Here is a 19,473-nt window from a genome sequence, read left to right as displayed (position 1 = left end):
TGCCTCCTCTGTGAGAAAGCCAGCTGAGTGGGGACCTACACAGCCCTGCTGCCTTAAAAACAGCCGGGGTAACACTGGCTGGTGAGATAGCACAGGGAGAGGGTGTAAAGGGGTTGGGGGAGTGGGATGCCCAAACTGTCTTGACAGGGCATTTGCACAAAGCTCATCTCAGTAAAGAAGAGAACGATCAACTCTATTAAGCAGCAACTGGGGAATTACCAGGAGACTTTTAGTTGCAGGGGGTAGAAAGTCAGCTAAGCAGATATGCAAGCAAAACACAAAAACACGAGGATGTGTAGCGTGCAGAAGAGGGGAGCAGGGCAGCAGAGGGGCCTGCGTGACCCTGCCAGACACAGCCATCCTAGTTATACAAGGATGTTTAGAAATTTCTAGCCACATATTAACATTTCATAACTATATTGGCTAGCTTTATCTGTTGCACTGCAAATAAGGATCCCAAGCGTATATATAGTTCAGCGAGGGCCAGTTAATTGATAACAAAACAATAAACCACTTAAACCATGATCAGTCACGTGAACTGGGCAGGATTTCCTTACAATACACATCTGACCGAACAGTGCTACGATGGTGGGTCTTACAGCAGTCTCTGCAATGGGGTCAGACGTGACAAAATGACAGCTATGTAAGATTAGACTGGTGATAGCTGGCATTTCTTTAGATGTTCAAGCTAGTCCCTGTTGTTAAGTAATTTTTTGAGAGTAAAGCTGCATCCTTAATGTTCCTAAAAAAAAATTACATCATTAAAAAATTTAGGCACTACATCATATAAAACTGTGAGATTTTCTGATCAGAAATAGTCCCGTACATGTCCATCCTCTTCTTCCACCCCCCTCAACCTCCCCCCCTGCCCCCAACAGCTGTATACACAGCAGGCATGTGTATGTACCAGAACAGTTCCTTGACATTTTGTGATGAAGTCTTTAGGCTTCACAAAGAGGCAAAGACAAGCTGCCCAAGCAATTGAACCCCTTCCAGACCAGATAATGAATGACAGTCTTAAATCTTTGCTCCAACACTTTATACATATGTGTAAATATACACGTGTGTGCATACATAAAATGTGAGATACTATACACACACACTTTATGGAGATTCTAATGAGATGCATGAAAAAAATTCATTATTTTATTTGTTTTAATTTATCCTTGCCTACAGGAATTTGTCTTCTTCATGTTTAAAAAGACCTGACCATTATTCCTTTCAACTAAGGCCTGGAAAGTGAAATCCACACATTTCTCAAACAATGAAGAAATCTTTGCAGGGATGGAAGGAAAAAGTAGGTATTTTGGACAGATTAAAAACAACTGTTGTGTTGCAAGAGATTCTTTTAAGTGCAAAGGAATGCAGTCCAAACACCATAGCATATACTGCTTTCTTCTTTTTTAAACTAAATCAACCTTGAAGAACGATTGAATTCTAACCTGATGTTGAAAGACTAATACGTCAAAAATCTTTCAAAATATCCCCACATCCTCTAAGGAGCACTGTATCCTAATGACAGTGTAAGGAGAGTACTTACAGGTTTGCCTGATAGGAAAATAAATTTAACACAGTCATACAGCACAAATATGACACCAAAATATTTATTTACAGCATATATATATTAATTCTTTTCACTTTATTAATGTACTTTCCCCCTTTAAAAGCTACACAGATTAAAAATGTCCAAGTCTGTTAAGAGGAGAAAACATTCTCAAAATAAATAAGAAACAAGAAAGGAAGTCAGCTATAGTACACCATCTGCTTCCACAGTCCTCGTGTAAAATATGTTCCAGTTAATAGAGAGTACATTTGCAATAACATGTTGACACTATACACTCTCGTCTGCTTACATACTAAACAAATATCTTGGCATGAAGAGAGACATATGTTCAAAAAAGGAAGAGCCATTTGTCCCAGCATCATCTGAATTTACACAGGAAAGAGCCACCTCCTCAGCCGAATTAAATCCCTAGAACCCCTTTGCTTTCGAAGAAAACCAGTCACCTACTGTCTCCCAAACAAACATAGCAACAAGCACTCCAGTTCTAGAGGTCCATACTGTATTTTGGTTTGTGTACATGACTATAGTATCTCCGAGCATAGCTTCACCAACCACACACGTCCTAGCCTGTGAACTGGTATGTGACTCTGTCCTCCAGAATCACCAGCCACTACACACAAGGTTTTAGAGAAATTCACCCAAATAACCAGTTTCTTTTCTTCACCCTTCACAAATTTGGTTCCTGAAGTGCCTGGTCTGAAATCAACAATCTGAAGATACCTGAAGCTTCCCAGGATCAACACTTGGCCAAAACATTGCCGGAGGTCAGCAGTCAGCCGCTAGCTTGCAAAGGAGATGACCTTCCATAGGATTTCTTCTCCCCTGCAGGGTGTTCATATGGAAAGTTCTTGCACAAAACCAGCAGGCCCGTGTATTCCAAAGCAGACTGAAAATCACTTTAGTTTCAAACTGGAAGCTTAGAGACCCTTTTGGTTAGGTTGTAGAGCACTTTAAATAAGCCAATTACTATGTAAGTGCCAAGTATTGTGAAACTACTAATTCGACCAAGAACAGATGCTAGAAGCCAGCTTTTCCAAGCTAAGCACGGGACTATGTTGGCATGGCCTCGCATTTAGAAATACCAGATGTGTCCACATGCACGGCCAGCCTTGCACAGTAATGCAAACGGTGTACGCTAATACTTTCTGTACCCAATTCAGAGACTTGCATAGACTGCATGCCTTGAAAACAGGATTCCAGACAAAAGGGTTAGCAAATGGATTCTAACTCAGAATATTTGTTATTTTATTAAATATGCCTGCTTACAGCTGGCATCTCATCCTGAATTTCAGCAAGCATTAAAACTAAGTAACATTTTGTTAGTGTTTGGTTTCCTACTGAGAGTTCAACATGTATTTTTAAATATAAGGCAGTTCTTTAATTTTTGTTTTGTTTTGTTTAGAACACACATTGAATAGTTCCAGGTTTTCTCTACTCTCAACATAAAGGGACAATTTTCCTGGTACCTCCAAACTTTGGGACAAAATTAACGTGCTTAATTTTTTCCAGTAGGAAATTTATCTCAAGTAAAGTGGCAAGGCTTGATTCTCCTTTCACATGGATGCAGGCCAAAAGCAATTCCACTACAGAGAACGAAAAAGTCCTGAAAAACTGAATCTCTCCACAGGGTTTGTAAATTTTGGGTTTCATCCACGGAACTCAACTTGAAAGGTTCTGAGCACGCCAGCACACCATGTCCAGAAACACATATTAACTTACGCTTAACCTAAATTCCAATGAGCTGAAGCCTATTGTAGCCTATCAAAGCTAAACACCCAGCAAATCATAGCCTAAAGCCCACAGGAGAAGGGGTCAATCTTCTGCTGCTATAGATCTACAGAAACCAAGTCTCCCACTATTTCCCAAGTGGTTCAATCATCAGTAAATTTAAATTAATTTGAAAACAAGAAACCTAGATCAATGTGACTCTGCTTCCCACAACCCTAGGAACTCCACAGTGTTTTACTATTTCCTTGTGATTGACAGCAGGCTACTAGCATAGAGCTTAAGTCTTATTTAATAAAATTTGTTAGCACAAAGCAGCCTAAGTTTTGGTTTGTATTTGAATAGTGATTTCTCTATGTATGTAGTAGTTTAGCACTCAGAGTGGCATTTGTTCCGTAAGCTAAAAAGCTGTCAGTTGGACAATTACGTATCAACTTTACAAGTAATCCAGAACCAGCTTTTAACCAGGGTTAAAAAGCATTTCAAATACAACATGCTGGTATTATTTCTGTTCAGAAACTGAGTAAGAGAGAAGAACCAAATGCTCAGAAATCAAAATTATTTTGAAATTGTATAATCAAAAAATATGTTACTAATTCCTTTGAGGATGGGTATTACAATACAAAGTAAAGACTCACCCTAGAAATACACTGTGGAGCACAACACAGGAAGGTCAAATCTCTTCTGGATTTTTGACAGTATTAGTGGAAATCAGTTTTGTTTGGCAGGGATCTGTAAGAACTTGGACATTTCATTTTCCCCAATCACTGTAAAACTGTTCTTTAACTGAATTGGAAATAGTTCAAAATATGATTCAAGGTGACCTATAGAAGTACACGGGATATTCTGGCCAAGGTTAAAACAAAACAAAAAACCTATCCCATTTCAAAAACCCTACAGAAGAGTCTCCTCTTAATATCTAGGATACTGTAAGTTGCTCCAGGCAGACTGTTTAAATCTCCATGCCCAAATGAATGGCTATTAGCTCTTGAGCTCAAAGGAACTTGCAAGTCAGGACATGTATAAAGCTGTTTTGCTCATATTCAAATAGTCTGAATCAAATAACCCTCTAGGATAGGGCCTTGAGGACTTATTTGACTTTTTCATTTCAACAATGAATCCAGCTGTGTGCATAAGTGAGGCACACAGGTTTTACAAACCAGCCAGATATAGTAAGACACTACCTAATAAAAACTGATACTAATAACAAAACAAATCTTGGCCAAGGCTGAAAAAACTTTGATGCTTGGAAGTTTTGGCAACTATTGCATTTTTTTGTTTGTTTGTTTTTAAACTAGTTTTGTAGTAACAAATAGTAACACTATTCTTAGCAAGATTGGCCATAAAAAAACCAGCCTGTATGAAATGCAACCACACTAAATAGGTACAGTTATAAAACAGCATTACAGCTCTTTACATCTGCACTATAATGTTCAGCATTATAAAAAGACCATGCTCTTATGAAGCCCAGGCAGCCAGCTGCTTCATTTCATCTTCATCCTCTGCTCTCTTCCTGGTCGATGCTGCAGAGAAAGAGAGATTAACAATAACCACCAACTAATTTAACAGTCAGAACCATTTTATTTGTTAGCATGAGGACTTGCATAGTGCTTTTCAGTTTGAAGATCTCTGATCAATTTACTGAGTAGCAAGCTAAACAAAGGTAACGCAGTAATGAAGCTGATGAGAGATGTGACTATTTTGCCCCACCATTATCTCACCATATAACCCTGAGGTTAACAATATAGGTCTGATGTAACTCCTACTGAATGACTCCCACAGAAAATACCTTTTCATCTCTAAAAGCTGTCACAGAGAGCAAGCATCCACAGAATGCTGCCAGTTCTCACTGCCACTTGAGCAGGCACAAGTGACCTACCCCGGCCAGCTGTGCAGCCTGCTACCTTTCCAAATAGTGCTCAAGGGTTCTGCATGTGCAGGTCCAGTCTCCAAACAGACTCACCCCATTTTAATGACAGCGGTCATCTATTAAAGGGGAGAGAGAAATTCCTGAACTTATCTTTGCTCATGTGACATCAGTTAACTGCTGTGGTCACAGCAACAGCAATTCCCAGCTCTGTACCAGGTCCCACACACACTTCGTCTCTCCTTTTTCTACCCAAATCTCCTATCACACATCTTTCGCATTCGCTGAACTAAAACCTCACCCAAATAGTCTTCATTCACTGACCTACAAACTACATGACCTACAGCCCAGGTTCAACCTCAGGCTGACTCCATCTGTGGGCTGTGCACGTCAGGATCTGCATTCCTCCAAATACCAGTGGAACAATGTTACTGGATGCAATACCCTTGTGTGTACATTTACGGCACCAGCTGGCTCCTGCCTGTGGCGGCCGTACAGCCAGGAGCCACAGTCTTGAGAGGGGCTGCAGCTACCATCTCTAGGGACTAAAGGTGGGAAGAAGACATGGGAGACCAGGGGCCCAGTCCCTACTCTAGAGGCAAGTGCCACTGGTTTACTGTGCAACTGGGGAAAGTCACTATGCCTCGCTCCATCTCTTTCCCCATCTCTAAAATCTGGAGGGTAACTCACATCTCCCATTAGAAGCATTATAGAACCATTAACTGTTGTTCTTATTTTGCCATTGCTGCGTAACAGTAAGCATCCAGTTTCATAAAAGATAAGCCAGTTTTGCAGAGGCCTTAAACTGTATAAATGTAACCAGCTAATTTTGCCTGAAGCGGTCATACAGATAGATGAAGTAGCAAATTAAGATAGTGAGAAGCACATGGAGATGGCCTGGGTTTAATAAAAAAGTCAACTGGCACAGCTGGATCTGGAAGAGGATGTATGAACAAGCCATAAATGCCCAGACTGCAATTTGCACTGGGTTCTCCTAAATCCATTTTTTTACTAGCTATTCTGCAATTGACTCTAGTAAATGAGGCAACAATCCCAGACTGAGCATTTTAAACTGCTTCTCAGTGGTTTAAGTGCTGTCTGCCAAAACACACGAGAGTCTCTGAGCTGAGCTGGTCTAGGTAACCTGTTCTGCAGCAGAATGCACCATAAATAACCTGTGCCACATGTGTGCTGCCCTTGCCACCAAATATTTATATTCTTTTACCAGCATTAGTACACAGCAAGTCTTTCAGCTGATAGAGGACAACGGGGACACGGTAAAAGGTACAGTTAAAAGTTGGCTGTCTCTGGCTTAATTCAAAATGAACAGGGCAGAACTACAGAAAAATAAGACTACCACTTAATGCCAGGAATAAGTCTGTTCTGTGGAAGGAAAGCAAAGGCATGACAGTATTTCTTTAAATGTGTACTTCCTGCTGCCTCCTTCATTTCTAATTAAAATACCAGTGGCAAATATCAAACCAGTACCCTACAAAGCTGAATCTTTGTGACGCAAACATTATGAATCTAGGTCAGACTCTAATTAAAAAAGACTAAGGATTTAATTGCCAAAAAGAGAAAAAAAGGTCTTCCCATTCCTCAGTGATCTCACTACATTTCAGCAGCAGATGCATTATCATATGTGCAAAGTCAAGTTCCCTGAGTTTGCCTCCCCAAATCTACATAGAATTTGATCCTAAATGCTTTCATACAGCAAACCAGAATTCCACTCTGCTGCTTCTGATAAACAGATACAAAAATAAGAAAAGGAACCTATAATACTTTACAGGTTAAAACACAGTTAAATACATATCTGGAGCTCCCTCTTCCTCTCCTCCTACTCAAGCATGCCTTAATCATGAGAAACGTAAAATGGCAAGCAAGCAATTTACCAGGGCGAGAAGGCAGCGATGTGGATGGAACACTTGGCAGTCTGACATCTCTCATTCCCTTGTTTAATTCTTCTTGCTCCAGTTCTTCTAATTCTGCCATCAACTCATCCTAAATTCAAGGAAAACATTATTTGCAAATTCATTGTTCTGACAGTGATCTCAGGCAAGGGCACATTTAATGACCATGAAGCAAAGCACTACTGAAAAAACAGTTTACACCTGAAAACAAATACCAAAAGCAGCATATCACAAGTGTAATTTTTACTAAGTGTGGGCAATAACAATAAACCTTAACTGAAAGTTGAAAGGACAATGGAAGTCAGGAACAGGACAAGGAATAAAATTAGAAAGAAAACCGATGGCATTGTAGTACTCGTCAAAAAGGCAAACAGAGGTGGGGGGGGGAATGTCCCTCTGCTTTGCTCAGGTTTGTTCCAAATCTAGAGCCTGTACTCCTTAATGGATTCTAATTTTAATGTGTAATTTCTCCCATTTTAAAAAGCAAACAGCTTCCACTGGTTATAAGGTAGAATATCATTACACATTATGCTTCTGCCCTATCACGCAAGTCCAGGATGATATATGATTTCAGCACTGGAATCAGAGCTGTCCTCCTGGATCTCGTTATTTACTCTTGAAGCACATAACACTCTTGGGCTTTTAGCTGCAGAAGCTGATTTGGACAGATGATCTAATCCACTTGTATAATACTAAAAATAAAAAGGCTACACACTTTTAAAAAAAGCTGAAATTCTTTGGCTGGAGTTTCCCAGAGAAAGGGAGCTAAATATTACATATTCATAGAGAAATGGACACTTGCCACGTTGATAAAATGGTTTAAAAAGAAACAATGAGCAAAAGTGGCTGGGGAAAAAGCAGCTGCAGCAAAGTGAGATCTACTAGGTATTGAAATAGGCTTTGCCTACACATTTATACCTTGCTTATCACCAATGTGGAAATTAAAATGATAATTACATAACCATCACAGGCCTTCCTAGACTTACTTTCTCATGTTTTTATATTTTTAAGGCCAAAAAAAGACTACAGTTTGCCTACCTGACCTAGTTCACAGTACAAATACTACGATATCATCTAAAAATTTCAGCATCAGGTCTACACCTGATGATGTTCAGTTGACAGCTGATCTCTCAAAGAAATGTGCAAGTTGGGGCCTCCTGTCTAACTTAGGCATTTAGCTGAGGTACAAATGTGTCTTTACTTTAAGTGCCTCAGTCAGTGGTGTGAATACAAGCTTTTTACAAAGTTAGTATCTAAGTTTTTGTAAAGTCAACTAGTATTTTCTGGGAAACAGGAAACAGGTATTTTCTGAAGACCTCTAGATGGTCATCTAACACTCCCCCACATCAAATTAGTCCTTACCAACCTGTGCTGAACAAGTAAACAATTAAGAGGTGTGTCAGCCACAACAGGGTCTTAAAAAAAAAAGTGAAGGAAACAGTGATCGTGACCCCTACACTTTTAACATAATAGTGTAATGGCTAGAACATTTGCTCCTGAAGTGGGAGACCCAACTTTCAAGTTCTTCTAATCCTCAAGCATGGATTTACCTTGTTTCCCCACAACTCAGGCATTGCTCTACAACTAGGCTGTGGAGTACTGCAACAGCAATAACAAATGCCCTTTCTCATTTTGAACCTAGGCCAAAAAGATTGCAGAGGTAAACTCCCAGGTTCCAGGCTTCGTCCACTGAAATGTGCGTATTTTGCATTTGATTATCAGAAACAGTCCAGGCAAGGGTCGCCCCTCCCAGCAAGCATCCTACTCAGGTGGGACAAGCTTTTTTGCATTCTTCATGACATACACTGTGTCAACCCAGGGAGAAAGTACCCTTATGTTTTTGTGTCTATCTGAAGCAGTAGAAATTACATGCTTTCATGATCTCTTTAAACCTATGGCACACATGTGAAGAGGAAATCGAAGCGTGCAGTCAAAATGTCCTTCAAAAAAATAAAATTAAATATCATCCTCCAACACAAATCACCTCATAACCCAGCAATTAAGTCATTGATTCTAGCACTCTTAAACTAAGTGGCCTGCAAACCAGGTTTCCCAATTACTGGACAAGTGCTATAAGTATTAGGCTCCTATGCAAAAAGCAGGTGCTGGTACAATGATGCCCCATGTGACAGTGGCTTGTTTTCCCAGAACAGAAAACACGCCCATCAACTTAGACTAGTACCTCCTTAGGAACTTCCAGGTCAATCTACAACATGCTTATAAGTCTAGACTCCTAAAATTTAAGCACTGATGAAAAGTAAGTGACACTGTATAGTGGTTTGGGAGGGCAGTATGTTTTTCAGTTGTTTGAAGCCCAGTTTCTACAGGCCAAATCCCATTCCTAGTGCCAGTACCGACTGAATGTTTCTTGAAAAGTCTATTTACACTCAAAAGTGGAAAAACAAAATACAAAGAATCATTACCGTTTTCAACAAATTATAACTGTTAAATGAAACCTCCCCTCCCGCCCCCAATCAAGCAAATATGATATAGCATATGCATTTTTCTTTGTTGTCCATTTGGGCACATAGGAATGAATTAGTTGGGGAGAATGTGAAGCATTTGATTCTTTAGGGCATTCTTCAAACGATCCCTAGTGCTTGGTCATTTTAAAACGTAGTTAAAAACCAAAACCAAACTGGTTGTGATCCTGAGCCTGATCCCCAGTTCTGCATTCCACAGACTGCAGGAATTTTGAGTATACCTGACCCCTGAGTCATCAGCCATGGTTGGATCAGAAGTAATGTCCTGCTTAGATACACAAAATCAATTCCAGGGACACTGCATGAAAGCTACTGCACCAAATTTTCAGGTGGTCTTAAATGCCTTGTGGGGGTTTCAGAAGAAAAGCACTCAGGGAAGAAACCTTATTGCCTCCAACAGGAATTACTTCTACTTAATGGATCTACTTCTGTAGAAAAATCTGGAAAACAGGGAAAGGACCTGCACCTCCAAGGACCAAAAAAGAACTTAAAAAACCGGTCCAAATATTCAGAATTGTGAACAGCAGCCAGTTCATAGCATAGGAACATGCACTTAGTCAAACGGATGTCTATTTGGAGCACAAAAAATTATATGTTTCAGTGTCCACTTGGAGCAGTACAAATTACATGTTTTAGTGGCCTCCTCCTTCCATGGTACAAATAAGAATAACAACTAGAGGAGTGCAGTGAAAAATTGTCTTTTTAAAAATGTATATATAAATAAAAATATTTCTGTATTTTACATATATAGATTTTAATTATATTATATATATTATTAATTTATTTTATATACGTGCACGTGTGTGTTGTATATATAAAATAATAAAATGTCCTAGATAGAGTAAACTAGAATCAAGGAATTTCACATCCACACCTTTTGAGAAACAAACCACTGGAACAAGCCACTGCACAACAAAGTAACCATGCAGTCACTGAACAGCTAAAACTCACAGGCTTTACTGAAGTACTAACCTCATCAAACTCATCAGCAAAGGCCGCTCGGTTTGAAATAGCATCTGAAATTTCCTGGGCAACATCTTGCTGTTCAGTGATATCTTGCATCAAATCATCAATTTTGTTCAAGTCCCTGGCAAGATAACATGGAAAAAATTTTTAAAGATACATCATTTAAATCCTACAGAAGAGACGCAGAGAGACTTGAACAGACCCTATTTTCTTTTTCTGTCCATGGCTGTATAAACAGCAGAACTCACAGGGAATAATTTCCCTCACATACACCTTAATGTTTCTTGGCAAGCTCCTGTATGTTTTAGCCAGTCCAATTTCTTCTACTTTGGGATTATAACAAAAGTCAAACTGCAGCCATCTGTGTCTCTCTCCCTCTCTGGGCTTCTCAAACCTTTAGCAGCCAACAGTCACATTCCCTGGGCAGATATCATCTCCTTCCCGAAGTGAGCATCTTTATAGATGGATCTTTTTTGATGTTAAGCTTTCACCAGAACTGGGGGAACTTAACACGACTATACCCCATTTAAAAGCTTCCCCTTATTGTTAACTTCATTATTGTTTCAGTTCCTGTTTACTTCTCCAGAACAACCTTTCTGATTTAACTCTGTTTATTCAGGCAGGAAAATGCCTCATGAAACAATATAGGACATATAAAAATACTACATGCACAAAAAAATTACCCTTTCTTTTATTCAGGTCTAATGAATACTTTGAATCACACAGTCCAGCTTATGGACTTTGAGGAAAAAAGTCCACTTAATTTCTTCAACTAAGTTTTCTTCTGGAAAAATCAAGGGCAGAGGCCAGTCTCTACTGCCAAGGCAGACTTAAATAACCAGGTACCACACAGATTCTCCCTAGTTAGCTGGACTTCCTTCTAGACTTGCTGTTAAGAAAAGATATTTTTCTGCCAAATATAACATTACAGCACCAGTAGCATTCCTGACATTAAATGCCTGAACCCAAAATGAAGTCAAAACTGCCTGACTTGATACAATCGACTGTGGCAAAATAGTTTGAAAGTGGTTAGTAAGCTCAACTTGAAAGCTATTAGAAAGCACTTACATATTTTCATGCACTTTTTTCATAGCTTGTGCAGCATAACCCATATTCTTGAGCACTTCTGTGTTGGTGTGGGAATTTTCCAGTGCCTCTCTCTGGAACTCAATGGTCGACAGCGTCCCATCAATTTGACTCAACTGTTTCTCATATCTCTTTTTTCTCTTCAGTGCTTGTAAGGCAGCTGAAAAGCAGAGGCAAAGTGCACTGTGTTTTTATATAGCAAAATGCAAGGATAAGTAGTTCAGCACCAAGCCAACCTGCAGAATTTGTAATTCTCACTCTCCTACCTTACTAGTAGGAAGACAAACTTTGACCACACCAGATCAGCAGCCTGTTTATCACCAACATGCTGTTGCATGAACATGCTGGGAAGCCTCTTTTAGATTAACTCCTTTTAGCACCACAGGGAAGAGCAGCTTCTTCCTCCACTGCGGGAGATCTTGAACTCCATCCTGTGCACACAGGCAAAGCAGGGAAGGTGGGGAGGAAAAAGAAAAATGTCAGAGAGAAGTCAGAAAGGAGGAAATGGGAAAGAAAGAAAAGAAGAGGTTGCAATACATCAGTAAAAACTAAGGAAGACAGAGTAAGAAGATCTGTCATGATAACCAATGCTCCACCAATGCTGCTCTCTAAACTGTCTCAGCAGCAGGAACTGTCAAGTGCAATGGAAAGCCCAAATGGCCTAACCAAGCAGGTGGGTTAGATCAAAGGAGCACTCACATTTCTCTGGCTTTCAGCTGCATCTATTTTTTACAATCACTTAGGAGCATGATCTTTAAACCTTAGAACTTGAAAACATATAGAACTTTGTAGACACAGCCACAGTCAAATCCAGCTACTCCCCATTATCTTTGTAAATCCTTGCGATTAGTCTTTGATATTTGCTAAGTTATGAGCAGCATACTTTGCCCAGAGTAAATCATTACCAGAATAAATGCACATAACAAGCAGGAGGAGAAAAGGGCTTTATCTTGGCCTACGGGTGTGGAACACACAATCTTGCCACAAGCATTTCCTGACCACTGTCCTTTCCAAACTACACACGTGCCAGGCAAGAAAAACACCAAACAAAACCAAGAGACTGAGTTAACCCATTGCTTTTTCAATGCTATTAATACCTGTGTCCTTTCCCTTGCGTCTTACATTTAATTTTTAAATCAGGGTCAGAGCCAGCAAGTAACAGCAGCACTGCAGGCCCCCAAACTCAACCAACAGCAGCACTTACTGTTGCTGTCCTATTCAAATAATTGCCTACCTGCAGGAACACTGAACCTTGACACGGGAGTACACAACTTGTCAAATGAAGTCAGGATTACTCCAAGGAGGTGGCATAGATTTTTGGTAACAACATACTAAAAAATTTAGTGTTTTCTTGACAAACACTTGAATCAACATGGTCAAAATCAGTCATCATTAGCTGCGCAAGGACAAGCATTCACACTGGCTAATACACACAATGCCTTCTAGCACCTGCAGTAAAATGTTCCAGGACAGCAAACCACAACCACAACAGATTAATCACAGTATTCAAATGCAAGATTTTTCCCAGGTTTTGGGGGATTGTCTGAAAATCATGCATATTCTGAAAGATATGCATGAACACCACATGATGTCATGCAAATGACAAATGTGAGAATTGTAAAATTCTCATTGGCAATTCCAAAATACATCAGTTTGACTTAATCCCAAATAATCTTTTTACCTACTTATTACTTCCTTACTTATTTATGCTTATCATTGGTAGCATTAGGACACCAGCCACTTCCTTCCTTAGCTTCAGTTGAATCAAAATTTGATCCTGGATTCTTAGGTTTGGAAGCCAGAGATTCCAGCTAAATTTAATGGTCTGAAACTGTGTAACACCGGCTGTGCCAGAGAGGAGTCTAAAGCCCTGTGGACTGAGGAGCACTAACTAGCTGATGCAGAAAGGCTTCAATTGGAGTAAGTAGCTACCACAGGGCAGTATTTCCAGTCGGTGTTTTTCAGAAATGGGACTCTGTAATGGTGCTGTTATTATTGGCTGCTCAGAGAGAAAATGGATTTCCTCAGTTACACACAAAGCAGTTGTTTTCAAAATCCTGAAGGTTCCTGTATTAACATTTAATTAAACCACACCCAAATTAAGAAACCACGGGAGCAGCTAAACTCTGTGTGACTGCACCTATTCGTAAACAGCTTTTCCTCGTTATTGTAGTGCAACATATCATCTTTATTAATTCTCTTTAGTTTTACCAATGACTTACAGAACAAAGCACTTCATAGGAAATCAATTCACACTCCTTCCTTATCAACCAAGGCTTAATAAATTCCCACACTACACTACATGATTTCTCATTTATATTAAACGCATGTCCTTAATTGCACAGTGTTTTGTTTTAGTAGCTCCTATAGATATGATCTGAGAATCTCCTTGCTATTTGAAATCTATTTTTGTTTTACACATTATCATGAACTTTTAAGTGCTTTTCTACTGCACCTACAAGCATTTTAAAATTGTGTGCAAGTCTTACAAGAAGATTGAAATGCTTCACAGAAATGCTACTGAATTATAATAACCAAACTGAAGAAGAACATATCTATCAAAAAATAAAGAAATTGAGCAAAGAACATAAACTTACTTCACTGAAGGTCTAAGAATGGCACTGAAAAAGGCTGTTGCTCATTCCAAAGATTTCAAAGAAGGAAGACAGCCCAGGGAGGAAGAGTCTAAGCAGGGGTAGAGTCTGAGGAAGCAAGCGCAATTAATACCATTTCAACCAGGAAGAGGTGGAGGTCTTCTCCAGGAAAAAAGCGATCTCATATACTGTCTCTGTTGTGCTCCAAAAAAGCCAGTTCAACTCCTGCATTTCATAATAAAGTGGTTAGCAGTTGGCTGGGTTTTAGCATGTTTCTTGTGCTCTACTTCTGAGTCCAGCAAGCAGGATACAGCTCAGATTAGGAACCACTGCTTTTAATCTGAGTGTTTATTTTATTTTCAAGGTAAGTGGCTGGAACAACAGTAGACTATTATGTCAGCTTAACTATGCATATTAAAGAACTACTGTTATTAACAGACAGAAGGACATTTTCGCAATATCACTACCATGCTGATACCTTATTAAGGAAGCAGAAATGGCCAGCTGGGCAATCGTAAGCCTGGCCACACTGAATATCCAGGTTTCTAAAGGAAAGAACAAAAGTAGTGACACAGAGTTGTGGCACCCTCCTCATGGTTTCATGACAGATCAGAATGAAGAGACAGTACAGTGATAACACCACCTTTACCTGTCAAGCCCACCACCAACACCCATCAGTACAGGAATTACTGATGATCTCATCTTCTGAAGTAGAAATAAAAGCATTGTCTAGTAATCCTTAAAATTCCCAGGGGGAAACTGGTGAAGAAGGAAAGGAGTGTTTCTTCAGAAGACATAAAACCACTGTGAAAATACTAGATTTCATTCTTGGATACAATTCACAAACCTCCCTTCACTCCTGCAAGGGACTAATGGATTACAACTTCCGATCTCCCTTACACCAGGGACAACCAAAAGAAATGCTGCTGGAGGCCATAAAAATCATGCCAACCTAAGTAAACTCATTATCAGCATTCATAATCCTTAAAACCTTGTAGGGGAAGCCACATACAGTTACAACTGAGGGGCTAATTCAAGAACAATAATGCACTTGACTTATTATAATCATTCCACTTCATGGCAAGACACTTGAAATGATCGTGAAGATCAGAGAATAGCTGTAACTCACAAAACAGACACACTAAAGGCTTCCTCCTGTCTCCCCGCCAGAAACCCTCAGTCACAAACTGTCATACACCCTGTCATAGGTATGACAGCCCTGTCCACATTAACACACAACATTGTTGTTTGGTTTCAACAGCATTCTGGTTACAACTAAGTCACTGAAAAGGAATGCTACACAGCTACGTAAACTCTGCCCAAACATACCACACAACATGTTTAGCAGCATCTACCTGTAAAAGCCTACCTGTTATTCCAACTTGCTATATAGGTTTTGTCCTCAGTAGTACTATATGGCTCTTTATGGTTAAGATTTAATCCTATTCTGGATTTTAAAAAAAAAAAAAGCAGCTATGGCTTCTTTTAACAATTCTTTTCATTTAGCCATTTTTTAGGATCTGTGAAAAATTGCAGGCTGAAACAACACTCATTCACACGTATGTTACTTGCACAGGCACACTTCAGAGAACGCATTTCTTTTTAAACAGAGTTCTCAAATACTCAGTATTACTTTCTGTCCTTTAAATTTTCCTGTATGACCTTCAAAATATTGAAGATGAAAGGCCAGTTCACAGATGGAGTTGGCAGCTGTGTACTGGCTGAAACTGAGATACCCCAAAAATACAGCAAGAGATATAAAAAAAAAAATCTTGACTTTGTATCTAGAATGGGGAGAGATTAAAAGGCAGTGCTAACCATGAAAAGAAATACTGCTTATCATGACATGACCTCTGCAGGAGGGATTCTAACACATATCGGTGTTCTGAAAACCCACAAGTGGTCAAGCTACAGTAAGATATTAATGGGGAATGCTGGAAATGTATCACCCCAGAAGCACAGATGATTTCAGATTAGGTGCAGGAACTGCAGAGATACTCAATTCACAAAGGAGAAGCCAAAAATATTTAAGTGATGTTTCACATCTATTTGCATAGCTAACGTGTTACGGCTTTTAAATCAAGTTAAGCTTACTGATGCCATGTGAACCCATTCAAGAATCATCTGAACTTGTGAAAAACTGCTGATGCTTGAATCTGCTCTCTCTTCTGTCAGTAGAACTGACTCAAACTCACATGCTTAAAAACCAAATGAGATCACGCTAATTTGGTGCATTTTCTATAGATTTTCTATCTAGATACATCTTGCTCTAGTCTCAGACACTCCCATTTTAGTTTCCATAGGCTTCTCCACAGAAGCAGTTAAGAAAAAACATTAAAAATTACCTGCAAGGTCCCTTTGAAACATTCACTTAAGGCAATGTAGATTAAAACTTTTATTCTCTCATTTGTGTGTATGTTTACATAATGCTACAATAGATGCTGGTTAGCACAGGTTCCCTCTGAACTATATAGCACATTATACCAGCTAATACGCTGTTATATACATATCAACAGCAATTAAACTGTAAAACAACTGACATATCAAATGAAGGGGTATTACTGGGGATTCAAGTTCACTCACTAGCCCGCAAAATTCAAGCACTTTGGCACACCAAGGTTAGTTTCTCATTTCTCCTCTGACTGTAGTTACACTATCCCGTTTTGGCTTTAGAACCGGTTTTGGCATGAAAAAACGCCCACTCTGCACTTCTTGCCCTACTTCTGTCTCCTTACTGTCCTTAACTGTAGGTCCCCGAGCAAACGACAAGATAAAAGGGAGTTATTCTTAACCACGACCAGCTCAACAATCCAGTTTGTAGCCTGGCTCCACAAAGAATTGCATACTGAGCACAGTAGTGGAAACAAAGATCTGGGAGAAAAGCTTCATTTGTCAAACACTGCATGCCTGAAGCACAAGGCCAACAAACACCTGAAACCAGCATCAACCAGCCAAGTTAAAGGAGAAGCAGATCCACCTTCTCCCAACAACAAGTACTCATTCCTGCCTGTGCACCACCCTCTCCTTCACAGGTGCCCGAGCACTCGCGCAGCTGCCAAGTCAACTGGAGAAGTGGAACTTAACCTACACTGGGTAAAAAACATAACCCAGCCAAAGAAAACCCATGATGTTTGACAGCTGCATCCAGCTTTCTGAAACACACCCTTCAGGGAGCTCTGCCAAGGAAAGGAAGGGAGCAGTACGAGGGCAGGAGCAAGGCAGGAAGCATTGCTTCTTCCTGCAGCCATGCCAGCTCAAAGTCCAGGCTTGGGATGAACTTCCAGGAGCTGGCCTGTTTTCTTGCATCAGCCCTGCCGCTCGGGCATTTGCACAATGAACCCAGCCCCAGGAGTGATCTGGTCACTGTGTCCCACAGCAAATTAGTTTTCAGCTGGATCACCTTCCTGAACCAGGTCACTGCGCCAGCACACAGGTGCCAGTACCTGCACAAGGGGACAAGACAGGCACTCAGGGGAGTAGAAAGTGTGGGACCGGGACAACCCTGGCAGCTCCCGTGCTGCAGAGCAACAGACTCAGCTGTGCTGCCGAACTGGCTTTACTCCCTCTGACTGTTTCAGCCTTCAAATCTGTCCCATCTTGACCCATGGTTTTAAATCCTTTCTAACTAAAAGTTAGTTAGTTAATCTGCCTTTTACTAATAACTATTAAATGCTAAAGTATTACAAATACGTTGAAGGGCTAACCAACACACCTTTAATGTGCAGCTCCTCACAAGTTCTAAGTTACATGGCATTAATTTTTTAAATTACCAAGCAACAGAAAGAGTAAATGAAAGAGCTACTTTCTCGTTACGTCACGAATCTTTCATTTGAAATGTTTTTCTTCTGTTTTGAAGTATTTAAAGAAAGATAAAGCTCAGAGTAGACAAACAGGACTCCAGGTGACTTTAGGAAGTAATTAACTTGTTTCTCAAAGGCCTGTATATCCCCCAAGACATTGGCTACCACCATTTGCTTCCCAGAGATGACACCATCGGTACAAGCAGAGATGACACCATCGGTACAAGCAGAGATGACACCATCGGTACAAGCAGGATCTAGACCTTACTATCCCTTAGTATCCTCTCCTTTGCAGCTAACAGCAGCCCAGACCAATAGTCACTAATGCTCTGAACTCTAATTCATTTTTAGTGGTATCACGTACTTCCTATGTGATTTGAGGCGAACCACTTTGTTCCTCCTGTTCTCCAACCCTCACAACAGGGATAATGTGAATGCATCCATGAATAGCCAGGAGACCCTCGCATGCTTCAGCTCCTTTGCTATCTGCACAACCAGTGCTCAACACCCAAGCTGTTCCCACGTTGAACAGCAGTACTTCGCGCAACGCGCACCCAGCCGATACCCACACCGACTGCGGTGCAAAGCGCGAACAGAAGTATCGCACAGGAAGCCACAGAGAGCAAATGAGCGAGGAAGACGGCATCCTATTACCAGCCCACCACAATGAATCCACCACGCATTAAACCCCAACAGACGCCAAAGCCCCAAAGCCAGCACCCTGTCCCACCCGGCCCGCGCACACCGTGGTGACGCCCGCTCGGAGTCCACTGCTGGATCACGGAACGCGCTGCGGAGCCCACAGACCCGGCCCAGCAACAGCCCCTGCGAGTCCGCCCTCTCCTCAGCGGAGCCCCGCACCTGGAGGCCTTCGAAGCCTGGGGTTCAAAGCCTCGCAAGCCACCCAAGCAGCCGCCGCCGGCCCGGCAGGGCGCGCCCGGCCGTCCCCGGCGGCGGGCGGAGGGCAGCGGGGCCCGGCCCGGCCCGGCCCGACCGCCGGCAGGCGAGGACTCACCTCGCTTGTTCTTGGTGCCGTGCTGCCGGGCTGCCGCCAGCTCCCGCTCGATCCTCGTCTCCAGGTACTCCTGCTTCTTGCTGAGCATCTCCTCCGTCTCCCGCAGCCGGGCCAGCGCCTCCTGCGGCGAGGGCCCCCCGCGGCCCTTGGAGGCGGCCGAGCCGCCCCCCTTGAAGAACTTGGAAATCTTGCTCATGGCGGCGGCGGCCCCGGCCCGGCACCCGCCGACGGAACGGTCTGACCGGCCCGGCCCGGCCCGCAGGAGCCGCCGCCCCGCCCGGCACGCGCCGTGACGGCACTTCCTGGGCCCGCGGGCGGCGGCGCCGCACCTGGCGGCGGGGCGGGGCGGGCCCGGCGCCGGGGAGCTCGGCGGGGCAGCCCGCGGGGGTGGAGGGCAGAGCCCCGGGCGGGGCGGAGGAGGAGCGGCTCAGGCGGCCGCGCAGTGCGTGGCTCCCCCCGCTTT

At 41.8% G+C, this 19,473-nt stretch overlaps 1 protein-coding gene across 1 annotated transcript; it reads right to left on the bottom strand.

Moving 5' to 3' along the window:
* Positions 1-1,588: 1,588 nt before the first annotated feature.
* On the bottom strand, positions 1,589-19,342 carry CHMP4C (charged multivesicular body protein 4C). The gene is made up of 5 exons (XM_069779576.1): positions 19,011-19,342; positions 11,584-11,761; positions 10,522-10,636; positions 7,049-7,157; positions 1,589-4,812 (listed from the first exon to the last, which is right to left on the bottom strand). The coding sequence occupies exons 1-5, from the start codon at positions 19,204-19,206 to the stop codon at positions 4,748-4,750; spliced, it is 663 nt and encodes a 220-aa protein (XP_069635677.1). The 5' UTR covers positions 19,207-19,342; the 3' UTR covers positions 1,589-4,747.
* Positions 19,343-19,473: the final 131 nt, after the last annotated feature.

This window comes from Haliaeetus albicilla, chromosome 3 (genome assembly GCF_947461875.1).
Source record: "Haliaeetus albicilla chromosome 3, bHalAlb1.1, whole genome shotgun sequence".
NCBI lineage: Eukaryota > Metazoa > Chordata > Aves > Accipitriformes > Accipitridae > Haliaeetus > Haliaeetus albicilla.
Note: the sequence above shows the minus strand (reverse complement) of the source record. Positions and strands in the feature narration are given on the sequence as shown.

What these genes read in the sequence shown, in the direction of transcription:
- CHMP4C (XM_069779576.1), bottom strand. Translation starts at nt 19,206, where the DNA reads ATGAGCAAGATTTCCAAGTTCTTCAAGGGGGGCGGCTCGGCCGCCTCC. An exon ending in CGGCACCAAGAACAAGCGAG is followed by an intron (nt 11,762 to 19,010) that starts GTGAGTCCTCGC and finishes TCTGCTTTTCAG; the next exon opens with CTGCCTTACAAGCACTGAAG. An exon ending in ATCGCTGCCTTCTCGCCCTG is followed by an intron (nt 4,813 to 7,048) that starts GTAAATTGCTTG and finishes CTTTCTCTGCAG; the next exon opens with CATCGACCAGGAAGAGAGCA.